Genomic DNA, 13,455 nt, shown 5'->3' on the forward strand with positions numbered 1-13,455 from the left:
TCTTAACAATATTTTACTTACAGTAAAATAATAATTCAGACAGGAAAACAAATTTTATTTCCCGTCTCTCAGTATTTAATATAATTATATAAATTAATAAAATTGACACATTGTTGGTTCCATTCTTTTTAAAGTTGCAATTTCTGTTTTACTTTCTGATGCCTGTAACTTTAAAAATTACATATTTAGTTTATGCTTAACTTTGGGCTTAACTGATAGTTAACTATATAATGTTTCTCTAAGTGCAGGTTATGCTGCTGTCTTCTGTATTTTTGTTTTATTTTACAAAGTGCTCCAAAACAGTATGGTCAGAAAGTGATATAATACAGTTAAATAAGAATATTTTTTTATTTGAAATATGATAATGTGGATATGCACTATAGAAAATATTTTTTCTGACTGAGTAAGTTTGAAACTGCGCAAGTTTCGTGTAAATAAAAGAAATATTTATAGCCTAAATATGTATAAAATAAATCACGAGATGAGTGTTTTTCCGTAAGCTGTCAAAAGCTCGCTGCAATTTTTGAAAGATTTCTTTCTGCCTCTTGTTTAGGTTACAGTACTCTGTCATCCACGACTATGCTTCCTGTTTATGATGCAATTGACTGGAGACGATGTTGAAACAATGAGCTATTTGTCTTATTAAATGAGCTTTAAAAAGTATATTGAGCGTTTCTGGACATCAATTATTTTGTTATTTTATAATGATAGTGTGAAGGCGTGCGATTGAAATTAGGGAAATTTTTCCGCAATTTTTCCCTAATCATTGCTGTATTTTCCGCAATAACGGACAATCGTAGAAAATTTATCATAAGTCTGTATTTATAACGATCTAATCTTATATTTGGAGAAAGGAATTCTTTTTGGGAAGACATTCTGTGACCCATTGAGTTTAAAAAATAAATAAATAAATAAATAAAAAGTACCAGTTTCTCTTTATCTCTTACGTGATCTGCATGGCTTTCAAAATAAATATTAAATGATTTCGACACTTCCTTTGTTATGTATTATAGCTCATACGACGTCAGCCAACCATATGATCTAGTCCGACGTAACTTCCTAATGACCCTAAACTTTAGTGTAGCTTTCAATACCCGGATCAACCTTTTTATGCGGAATTTTATTTTGAAAGAAGAGACTAACTAACCTTACTTAACTTGCATCACATCTTCGCTGAATCTGCGACATACGCCCCGTTGGCTTTTCCACCCTCTTCTGCGTATCTTACTGCACTCACCTCCCTTTCAGCTGCAAAGAAAGAAAAATTCTGTACTTATTCTTGATCACTTAATAAATCTTAAATTCATATGTTAGCGCAGCTCATATGTTAACAGTTCATATGTTAAAGTTGAACAAAAATCAATCTAAGCATTTTAACTCATATTTATTGTTTCCGAAATCATTCTAATATTTTGATTTATACTACAGCTCCCCCCCCCATCCATCATCAGTGTTTTCCATTTCTAGTCTACGTTATTTATTGCTATCATTTCCTAATGAATTGTTGGCGTTTTCGTGATCTGGAACATGTATACGAGCCAGTTTTCGTTAGAATGACCTCCACAAAGGCACCCCTTCTCTTAGGCAGATAGTTTGCCGTAATCAAACAAGGACCTAATGAATGGTCGGTTCAATGTACAGGCGGTGTAACTGTAGTACTGCAAATCCTTAATTTCATATTTTAGATTGCATATCATGAAATTTTGCTGTTTCTTTTTCATGTGCAATGAAGATGCTTAATAGTGCCCGAAAAGCTAGGTAATGCGCATATCTATCGCAATTTTACGTCGTGCACACATCTGAGGTCTTAAGTGTTGACACAGGATTTATATAAATGTATTTTTATAGGCTGTTTGTTCACTGAAACTTTTAGAATATTTGATACAAACAATGTTCTCCATTAGCTAACTGCATCACCATTAAAACAGTATAGTCGATGCATTTCAGTTTTGGCGAGAACAGTATTTAAATCAAATGTATTCGTGTTTTGGTTTCTGTTAGAACGTGCACCTTGAGAATATGTTAATATAATTAGCGGGTTTCTACTTATCTTTTCTTATTCTAATCTTTTCTACTAGTAGATATGATATGTTTTTTCACCATTCTTGCCTGTTCTATGTTTGTGTATATGCAATGAGACCTGGCAATATCAGCTTGAAGTCTTTTTCATATTCATTTATATTCTGATTTTTCCTTTTTATCAGAAGTTTAATATCTTTCTACTAAAATTGCATTTTTGCGCATTTCGATTTTTCTAGTATTGGTATACCGAATAAATGTCTGTAAGGAACCTTTTAGTTGGTCATTGCAGTTTTCTTATTTTTTACATAGCCTCTTTTAAATTGTAAGGGCTTACCAGTCCAAATTAATATGCATTTTGTTTTCTCTAGTTCTTCCTAACCGATGAAACTTTTTAAATCTTTCATCTCATCAAGAATAATAAATTACAAAACGTTAGCATGCAGCATGGACCGTAACTTTTCTAGTAATGCCTTTTTATATTTCTGCTCACTTGATTTACTATTGTTTTGTAGCAGTTTTGTTATTATACGATTTATTATCATCAAGAATCCTTTTCTAGCCACTTAATACCATTGCCTTTTTCCAAAACACTTATCACCTCACTCTGTATTGTAGGCAGAAGTATGTAAATACGAATTTTGTTGTAATTTCCCAACCAAATGAACAGTTTAAGTATCTCATCTTTCTTTCCATCTTAGCATATGAACTTGTAAAAGGAAATCTTTGTATTTGCATTTGATTCGTACGTAGTTTGGGGAGCGTATTCCAATTTGTTGGCTGAAGTGAACTTTTGACGACTAATGTGCTTTTGGCATGGGCTTTATTTTTGTGATGGATGTCTTAGAGGTTTCATTATGTTAATATTTAACGTATGAGCAAGTGGCATCATGGTAGATTTTTCGTAAATAACAGTAGCCGTCAGAGGCTGTCTCCCTATACAAAATCTCGAAAAACTGTAAGCATGTGCCTCTTTTTCATTTGGGTCCTTCAAATATAATAGCTGTGCCATCAGTAGCGCACCATTTTGCGAAGACGATCTCGAGTCTGAGTCCAAGCCGAATATTTTAAATCCTAATTTTCTTTGAAGAAGTTTTAATTGAATGGGAATACAGTATTCTTTTTATGTATATATTTACACATTATATAGAATGTAGAATAAAAAATAACTAAGTTCGTTTACAGCATTTTGAATTAGGAATAACCTTGTAACTTTCGAGGCCTTTATCAAGCTTGTTTTTCCATTTGACAGTTCACGTACTTATATTACGTAAGTATCATACGTGTGTATCATTCTGTCATCTCTGAGGGTATGAGTACAATCATAGCGTGCATGGTCAAAAAGGTAAAGCTGCCGAAAAGACAGTTTTAGTATACAGTTAATTTTCCTTCACATTTCCAATAAATAAAAATTCGAAGGATGTAAAATAATAAGAAAATGCTAAACTTTGGAATAAATACAATTCTGAAAGACTGCGATTTTGAGGAAGGGAACTTACAATTTTCATCGTGAAAGTCATAGTCGAGAAAATCCGATGGGATATTGAATCCTCAACTCGAAAAGGGCATAGCTTTCTGTACTTCTTTCTTCTCTCCCGAATCACCTGGAGTCCTCCCTAGACTTGTCGGAATGGGGTATAAGTTCATCGCTAATTTATACAGATAATACTTCTGTAAAAGTATGCGCATTACCATTCATTGTCTTCAGAAAAAGAAGTTGCATAAATTTCTTCTCATTGTAAAATTCATGGCTGCGGCCAACATTGATATTAGCATGGTCAGGGAGTTGACGGAACACCCTGTATATATGCGGATGCAGAATTAGAAAAGAGATGAACAGAAGGATCACTCTGTATATGTGTGTGGCATGAGTTACGCTGTATCTACTATCAAGATTAAAAAGGAATACTCTGCTGCCCCGAAAAAGAATATAATTTTTATGTAAAAACATCTTGTACATAAAATTCGTTTTGGGTTCGAAATTATTTTTCGTCATCAAAGAACAATTTTTCTTCTCCGCTTTACAAAAATTTTCTTTAGCTCACTTCACTTAGGAAAGGTGTATATTAATATCTTTTTCGGTTTGCGAAAGACATCTGAAGAGGATTTTCTCTCATATCGTGGGGGGGGGGATGATAAGATAAGATTAAAAGCGAAAATATCATTCATTTTGTGTTTTACCCAAAGTCTGGACGTTGTGACTTGTGAAAGTGTACGTTGATTTCGGGCAATTGTGCTGAAAATTTTGATATCCTTTGAAGAAAATACACGAAATAAAAGAAAAAATGTCAGTCTGAGGATGTCGAAATAAATATATATCAGTCTGAATGATCAAGCATACTGTCTTTATTTCAAGTCATTCACATCAATCGGAGTAACCTACTATCATTGACTTTAATAATTGAACACGCAGACTGAAGAACTGTAGTTTCACGGGTGCAGATGATGACACTTTGCATCCCGTATCCCATGTCTTACATAATCTCCTGTTTAATCTCTGACAACGCATCATATTCATATCTACCAATTCTAAGCATTCCAATAAGCTTGCTGTCTTTCTTCTTATCTTGAAAGGTGAAACTGCATTACATACGCTAGTTCTTTTTCGGTTGTGTGCCATTTTTACATTTAGTGTTATTATTAGGTTACACGTGTTATTTAGTATAATTTTTCTTTTAATCATTTAACCACCTAGAAGAAGGTTTTATATCTTCTAATACACGAATTTCGTCCTGTCAAAATAGAAATTGATGCCACTTTAATTGCGGGGAATGTTTATTGCAAGCCTCGTGCGCAAATTATGTAGTGGAAGAAAAAGACACGTCTGTGTCTTGAATAATTTTCTTCTTTTTTAAATTCTGTACGTGGCCTAAATGTATGGATAATATAGTAAGTTTATTCACTTCGTTAACATTTCGTGTTGCTGTTTTTAACAGCTCGTTTTGAATTACGATTTTAGGTTCAGTGTATTGAATTTCTGGCAATTAATGTTTAAACTATTAGGCCTGACACAACATTTTACCTTAAAACTGTTTCAGGTTTCAAGCGGAATCTGAAGGTGAAGATCAATTTGAAATTCTTTAAGGAAAAAAATGATTTTTTAATATTTATTTATATTTTAATTTCTGATAGGTGTCAAGACTAGCTATAATTTTTCAGATATTTTTTTTTTATATCCAATTTTTTTTCCATATGAGGCCTGATAGCTCTAATCCCCCCCCCCCTCTGTGTAAATTTAGGGTAGTTGCATCTCCTTTCTTCACACCGTTTCAATGAAAGAAGACACATCTTAAGAAAGGTTTCACGGAAACACTCTAATTTCATAAAGCAAGGGAAATTTGCAGAAGTTATGTTAAGTCACGATGCTGATACTTTATGCTTTAGTTTTTAAGTCCGAAATAATCAAAATTTGAAGCGGTGTTTTAATAATTATTATAATCAGCTGGTCAGTCGAATGAAATTTATATATTCTTACCCTACATTCTGCCGTAAGCAAATCGCGATTGTAACCATTCCCAGAATTTTTAATTCAAGAAAAAGCCATTTCTTATTTATCACAACAGCAAGCTAACAGAAATAAAATCTTTGATCGTATCTGAAATCTGACGTGCTAAATCGGATATAGGTGGGTGTTCTAGATTTGCCTTGAAGATAACGAATGGAACTATTTGTTACCGATATACAGTATTTATTGCTCGCCGATTGACAGAAGCTAGAATGAGGACACCGTTGATACGCATATTTTGTTTTGTCATTGCCAATGGTTTCGAATTCATGCACTGTTGAATTGCCCGGTTAAATCCATTTTAAATCCGCGTTGCATAGTTAAACACATGTAACCGAAAACACTTTTCCTTGTAAAGGTGACGCAAAAACAGCACGACTTGATATTCTGATCCCTCCTGCTTACTAATGTTTCTAAGTAGCTTAAGGTCGTGTGTGATATCTTAAATTAGCGACGCCAAGCTTAGGTCTTATGTAAACTCTGCAAGGGCTTATATAAGACCTTGCGGAGAAGACTGCTGATGCAAATACTGATCATCTACATGTGTTTTCGGAAGTCACAGAGTGTAAGCGCAGATCGTTGTCTAATATTTTGTAATTTTCCATTTTTGAACCGTGTTGAATCTATGCATGCAGTTAATGCCAATGGCTGATAAAACACTACTTCTGAAAGCGCCCTTCAATTGTTTTCGCTCTGCGAACAAAATTCGGTCCTAGTATAGTAGTAAGGTATGGAGCAAGGTTTCTTAAACTTTTTTCAGTCGCAACCCCTTTTTATCTCTAAGATTTTTTCGCGACCCCCAGGACCCCATAATGTTTACAAAAATTTTGTGGGACCCTCCATAAATATTGCACAAATCCGACACACGCGTGAGTGAAACTGTCAGTTTTTTTTCAGTTGTACTGTAATATACTATTGCAGTTTTAGGTCATTAACTCTAATTTCTAATTTTAAGACAGAACAATGGGAAAACTTTAAATAAATAACAGACGAAATGACAGCATCACGTGCAAAGCAAGTAAAATGAATGTTTATATTATAAAAAGGATGCATCGAAACGTTTCCGTTTTTTTTCTCTGTCTGTATTGTCTTATTTTTATCTGTTTTCAGGTACCTTGTGTAAAAATATTTGGTAATTGTAAAATTATAAGTTAAAGAAGTATCAAAACTGCTAAAATTTTCCGCGACCCGTGCTGCAGGTGGGAGTCGCGACCCACAGTTTAAGGAACCCTGGGTATAGACAAACGATGCGGTACGAAGTCTTCTTCATGTAAATAATAACAGTGCGTTATAAAAAAAATGTGTATTTTCAAAGAGAATATGTCTTAATAACATATTGATACTTCGAACGGTTTAACATTTGTTATTTTTCTTTTAGTATAGTTAATTAAAGTAGTGTCTGAAGCGATATTGTGCACCTAGTTATTTCTGTCTGACTCTCTTTCTTGTACGTTTTCCTTTGCAACAAAGCTAAAAATCTAGTTTATACAGAAAATTTCTATAACGACATATAGCTTGCAAACTTCTAAATATATATTCTACAATGCAAACATCTTTAGTGGAGTCTTTTCGAAATTTTTGTACCATTACGTGGCGTTACGCAGTCGTAATATATATATATATATAATACGCTACATTACGTTACATATGCATCATCCACAGGAATAAGTGTCACTGCGCAAAACATAAGTTCTTGAATTTGCTTTCCATTTGGCGTCATAAAGAGCTCTCAAAGTGTTGCCATTCGGCAAAGCATGATCTTTTTTATTTATTTTAAATTTCAAATCACACCTGCTGTAAACCTAGGGAAAATAAAAGTGTTTTACAATATTTAAGCTCTTAATATTTTATAATATTTTTAATATTTAACACTTTTTGATATTTTATGCACTTTTTAATTATTTAAAGCTTTATTATATTTTTTTATAATATGTGGCATTAAAATAATTTAAAGTACATTTCATTTCCTGCTATTAAGCTATAATGAATTAAAAATAAAAAAGGAAATCATAAAAGACTTTACTTCAAAAACTTTAACCTGTCCATCCCGTTTGATGAATATATCAGTCAGATCGAGCATGCAGTTTTGTGCCTAGGAACGCGATCACCGTCAGAAGACTATCAAACAAAGTTTTAAAAACTATTCTTAGATAGAAAAAAACGTTTTAATGCGCTGAATTACACATTAATTTTAGTATATATGGCCAACTAATTTGTATGTATGTAGGGAAACAAACGAGGTAAGTATTATATTAAATATTTTTTAATTATTATCTTTTTTAAACATTCATAAAGTTTTCGAAAAATAGTAAGTAAATGAAAATAAACTGGTTAAAATATAAAGACACCAGTGCCGCGCACAAGGGGGGGGGACTCCCAATGGCCCTTGATTCCCATCCCCCCGATTGCTTATAATCTATAGTACTTAAAATAATTCCAAACAAAGGTAACAATAATTTCAGTTCTAATAAATGAAAAAATAAAATTTCTTTTCTCTTTTTCCTCCCCCTTCAAATTCGAACATAAAACACAACGTGTGACTATTTGTAAGCCTATAGAAGCAGACTGGTGACTGTAAATATAAACACTATAATCATCATGTTTTTAGTTTTGTAATTACAGATTAAAGTGAGATTTTTCTTCTTCTCTAATAATGAATTTGCTTTGCTGTTTTTATTTTTTTAATTATGAAAAAAGTAAACACACAAATTCTTGTGCTTTCTACTTATTCGAGCAAGTATTTGTTATTAATCATTTATTTTATTAATTAATGCTAATTATTTATACAATTATTTATATTTTTCCCCCGACAATCGATAAAATTAAAAAAATCTGTTTGGCGGCGTATTAGGGTAAGATTCGAGAATGGAATGGAGAATGGATCCTTGATACCCCCCTTCAAAAATGGCGGGTGGCGTTCGGACCCGAGGACAGATATCCAGAACCGACCGCTGGCGGGAGGAGACCTGGTGTCTGATCTTAGGAAAGAACTGCCGGCACTTGTCCGGGAGGACAAATGTCTGGAACCGGCTGGAACCCACTGTGAGCGGCGAGAAACGTGCGCGGGAGACCGTCGTAAGCAGTGGGGAAAGGCAGGAGACCCAGCGTTTGGTCAAAGGGCAGGTGATGAGGGATGGAGACAGGTCTTCCTGTTCTCGTCTCCCTCAGTTCAGCATCGGCCTCCTCGTGGCGCCCGCTGGAAACTATGCTGGCAAAGGCTAGATATAGGCTGGCTGGCATAGGCTAACAGATGCTGAACTCTGTGGTTTGCTGAACAGGCTAACAGATGCTGAACTCTATGGGTGGAATTACCGGAACTGACCATTTATGGGAGGAGACCTGGGGTTTTTCCAGACCACTGGCTAGACTTGTGTCTAGACAGTTTCTACCTGCAGAGCAAATAATCAGTCTTCACATTGACTAGAATCATCGTTTATTCGGTGGTAGGTTCAGGCTTGGCAGGGACCGTACTGGTACTGCCTTAGTGGTGGGGACGTTACATAGTTGATGTGATGGCCGTCTGAGGGGGATTCGCTCCTCTCTGTCGGTGTGGAGGGACATATGATCTTGTTCTTTATTTAAGGTCCGTAGAAAAGGAGTACTGCGGGAGGGAGTGGTGACCCCTCTCGTGGGAATTGAACTAGTTATTGAGTAGTCTGGGTGGAGATCGGCCCTGTGGATCGTGACGGTCGCCCGTCGGTCTCTGCCTAGATGAATCCTAAATTATGAGGGAAATTCTCCCTCTCCAGCGACCGGGAGGGGTGGCGCCCTCTGAGTACGGTCCCGGAAGCATGGATTAAACCTTGAAAGGCATGTCTGAGAACATTCTAGGACTTATCCATGTTTTCCTCTGGTTCAATGTCCCCTTCAAAAATGCCAGTGTGCGCCACTGAAAGATTTTTAGGTTTTTTTTGGAAAGATGAACTTCGTCTTCGCCGAAATTCAAACCACGGATCTTTTTCTTGTTAGCCTAGTTGTTCTCAATCTTTTCCCTCATGCACCTTTCATGCATGGGGGGGGGGATGCTCTCAATTCCCATGCATCTCTTTCTTCGTTGCTAGACGATCAATCCCCACGCCCCCTTTTTCAAAACTCGACAAATACATAGACATTTATTTAAACTTAGATTTCTTTAATGTGGTCAATAAATTAAACAAGAAAAACAACGAAAAAGGTTAGTAAATACCAAAACTTGAATAAAAATAGTTTTTTTTTTTTTTATATTCATAAACTAAAGCTAAATACTTAACAGGTAAACAACAGGCTAATCGCATTCCCCGCTGAAATTATGAAGTTCCCTCAGGTCGAGAACTCGTATGTTAGCCAAGCATGCTTTCTTTCTTTTCACCATCGACGAAACGGCTGGCACACTGGGTTAGGTGCTTTTCAGCCTGTTGGATCCCGTCGATGGAATTAAAAATAAATACATAAATAAACATAATTAAAGAGCTTAGTACTGTGTCCTCCGGGGATTGGCCACGAAACGAGGAACATTGAAATAAGGACCAGAACATGGAAAGAAGGTGCATGGTGGGGACTGCTGAGACTAAGCGGAACACTTTTCACTATTATCGTACATGTTAGGCATACAGTTATATTAAGGATGTGCTATAAAAATCAGGTACAGATGTAGAGATGACCAAATACATTACAAGCATGCTAAAATACGGGGGACTTGATGAATTCTTTAGTAAGAATTATTAAATTTGAGAGTATTTAACAATAATATGGATAATTTATGGATTCGCGACCGTTTTATAATGGTATCCCACTAAAAGTGCTGGCACCTTTTTGTAAGTCGCGAGCTGTTTGAAAAGACAAAAATCTTCTTGAATATTCTGAACTTTTATGAAGCTCAGTCTTTAAATATGTAAGTTTTTTAAAGATGTCTGAACTTTAATCATAGGCACTTTTACAAAGCTTTTCCAATTTTCGTAAAATGATCCAAATCATTTTAAAGAAATGGTAAAATGCTTTTCAGAGAGTAGATTAAAGAATATGCTTTAAAAAATTCAGGCTTCAGACTCCGAGTAAGTAAACGAAATTCCGATTTCGTTTATTACAGCTCGATTATGTCGTTACGCCAATTTGTCTTAAGAATGGGCCAAATATTTTTCGCGCTAAATTAATATAAATTATTCATAAAAACGACACCTGTTGTGTCTTTAATAATAAAGGCTGCATAAAGAATAGGTGAAAAAGTAACTTACCTGGTAACGTTTCTACGGATTTAGAAAGAGAGCTGCATCGAATGTAAGCTTGGTAGAAGGCAGAAATCACGATGCACACTCCTGTCATAGAGAAAGCGTAAAGCCACGGGAAGAGTAACACTTTTTCCAAATTCTAAAAATAAATAAGAAATGTGGTATAATTACTCGACCGTATAAAAGGCTGATATGCTGCTGCTAAACTCTTCATTGGAATTTTAAATGACATTCATATTTTAACACTTGAAAGTAAGGAACGTAAATAAATTCGATAGGTTTCGTTTATATATATATAAAAGCATTTTTCTAAAAATTTAAGCAGTTGCTTTTGCTCATCTGATTGTAATATTTTAGTTAACATTATCACGAGTTGCAGTTTTTCGTGAGAATCTTGAAAAATTAAAGCTTTTCATTTTCCTCTCTTTCCTTAAGAATGCTATTTTTCTTTAAACTACCGAGTCTGAATTTTCACCACGAATGTTGTTTTTTAAAACACATTTTCTGTTTATTAGGTAATCATTTGTTTGATAAACAGGATATCAAAGAAGAATGCAATTTCATACGTAAAATTCCTAGTTTAACTCTCATACTTTTAATCAATTGAGATTAATAAGTGATTAATTTTTGCCAATTTGAGGAAATTTATATTTTCAAAATGCTTAGTGAGCTGTAGATTTTAAACTAGGTTAAACAGCTTCTAGTGGAAGAGAGCTAAATTTGTGATTGTTATTAGATTTAATGGAAGTCCCCTAGTTCAGACATTATGCAACGAGTACTAAGAATTTTTTGTTTTATATCCTATAATATCCGGTTTGGAACATAGATTATGTCGAAACTGAGGGAAGGATGAGTAAAAATAATACCTCAAGTTACTTTACTTTTTATTCGTTAATTCGAATAATTTTTTTTAACCTTTTTCAGTAGAATATGTATAGAGGAAACTTTGCGCTTCTGTTGTTAATTTTTTTTTTCGTCTAATTTTCCGACTTCATAGAAAATAAGACTGGAGAATGTTCATTGGATCATGTATTCCACATTCATGCGAGGCATAGTGGTGTGACCTAAAAAACAAGTTCTTAAACGGTTTCTTTTATTTCCGTTGCAATTCGTAGCGCTAGTCCTTCTTTCTCTCAGCGAATTGTTTTAATATGAAGAAGATAAATTTCGTCATTCATAGTTTTATCTTGTTCTCTTGATTTTGAATTCCTAAGAACCTCACTGACGCAGCATAAATTCGGCAAGGATTTTTTTAAAACACTTCTTTCAAATGATACTTAGAATTAACATGTAAAAATGAAAGTGATTGCTCAAGTAGTTAAAATTTCAGGGAAACTATTTTTTTTTTTTTTTTACTAATTAAAAAAATGTCTGCGAAAAGAACCAATGAAACTTTGTCGGATTCAAAACGTGAGGTTACCTTTGATTAGCCTGTCATCTAAAGAAACCTTTATCTAATTAAATACTCCAAGTACCATCTACGATGTCAAAGGAGGTCTAAAAAACTAAGTAAAATAAAAGTGTCTGCCTATCTTGTAGTTTTTTTTTTTTTTTTTTGTTTTGTTTTGTTTTGTATAAGGCCACAGTGCGAAAAGGATTTAACAAGAAATCGCTAATATATCCCGTTTAACCCTTTGTCAGCGTGTGCGTTATTCTACGCGTATTTGCGCTTGGTCTGGAATCCATGCAGGCATAAGCTGGGTGACCAGTCAAAGATTGAAGAATTTGAAAAAGTAATTTTTTGTTCGTTTTTAATCTTTTTAGTCCAAAGGGGCAATTTGCCCTGAAGGACTATTATTTTCGTTCTGGCATTTTGCGTTGAAAATTTTAAAAGGCTGTATCACTTTTTAAATTGTTGCCACCAAATATTATTGCACTGTATTATATTTAAAGAAATTAAATAATGAAGTATCTGCATAAATGTATGTATGTTTCTCGCATTGTGATAAAACAACGGTACCTAGAGCCATCCGCTTTTGAATGACGTAATCCTACTGCGAATATGGGCATCTGGAAGCCCAAATTTAAAATTTGCAACTTGTTTATTATCCATTTCATATTTGGCAAAACTTTAACGCATTTTTGAATAACAAACACAAGGATTTCAAAGCGAGCAATGGCAACGTTGTACAGAAAAAACATTTTTATTTCCAGCGCGTGAGACTGTGTATCGGAAATTCTAAAGATATGCTCAATTTAAAATCATTTTGCGATGTTGCTCTTGAACTGATTTTATGGTTTAAATGCGAAGAACGTGATATTTAATAAATAAAGGTAACGCACAAAATGTTAAAAAAACGCCCCTTTGGACGTAATTTAAAATCTGAAACCTTTCAGATTTTTTTTTAATTTGGTTTATTTATAGTTTATAGAGTATCCCTTGAAGATTAAAATGGCTGCGTTTGATGTCCAGCATGAGTAATGAGTAATTTAATTGAGTTTTTTTGAGTGTTTGACTCGCTGTCTATTCAAGTTTGCTGCAAAAGTGTGCGCAGTGCCCTTAGGACCTCTTCCTTGAAGACCCTCAGACTGTTATATTTCTTTGAAAGTAGGGGATTAAGTTCCGATTCATGTTATGATCTGGAGGTACTCAGTATTAATTAAAATGTTAAAAAAATAACTCATCAATTGCATTAAAATTTTGCCGGTATTTTTTCTGAGTTTGTATAACTAATTTTTCACTGGGCTAGACAACTCAACGAGTTTTATTCGTTGCTGGACATCATA

At 34.3% G+C, this 13,455-nt stretch overlaps 1 protein-coding gene and 1 long non-coding RNA gene across 6 annotated transcripts in view; one reads left to right on the forward strand and one right to left on the reverse strand.

The window, feature by feature from the left end:
* LOC118198305 (uncharacterized) overlaps positions 1-13,455 on the forward strand; it is a 69,874-nt gene that overhangs the window by 34,484 nt on the left and 21,935 nt on the right. The window lies entirely within an intron of this gene.
* The window catches only part of LOC118198297 (ileal sodium/bile acid cotransporter-like), a 114,652-nt gene that overhangs the window by 7,147 nt on the left and 94,050 nt on the right, over positions 1-13,455 (reverse strand). Inside the window, exons 5-6 of one of the 2 annotated variants that reach the window (XM_035369943.2) lie at positions 10,735-10,867; positions 1,148-1,248 (exon numbers count right to left, since the gene is read on the reverse strand). In XM_035369943.2, coding sequence (XP_035225834.1) covers positions 1,163-1,248; positions 10,735-10,867 — 219 coding nt within the window. In that variant the 3' untranslated portion in view covers positions 1,148-1,162. The remainder of the gene's footprint in view (positions 1-1,147; positions 1,249-10,734; positions 10,868-13,455) is intronic. The other variant, XM_085809826.1, reaches the window with a different exon arrangement.

The sequence above is a fragment of the Stegodyphus dumicola genome, chromosome X2, assembly GCF_044657685.1.
Source record: "Stegodyphus dumicola isolate Sdum_Otavi_A_Nest chromosome X2, ASM4465768v1".
Lineage (NCBI taxonomy): Eukaryota > Metazoa > Arthropoda > Arachnida > Araneae > Eresidae > Stegodyphus > Stegodyphus dumicola.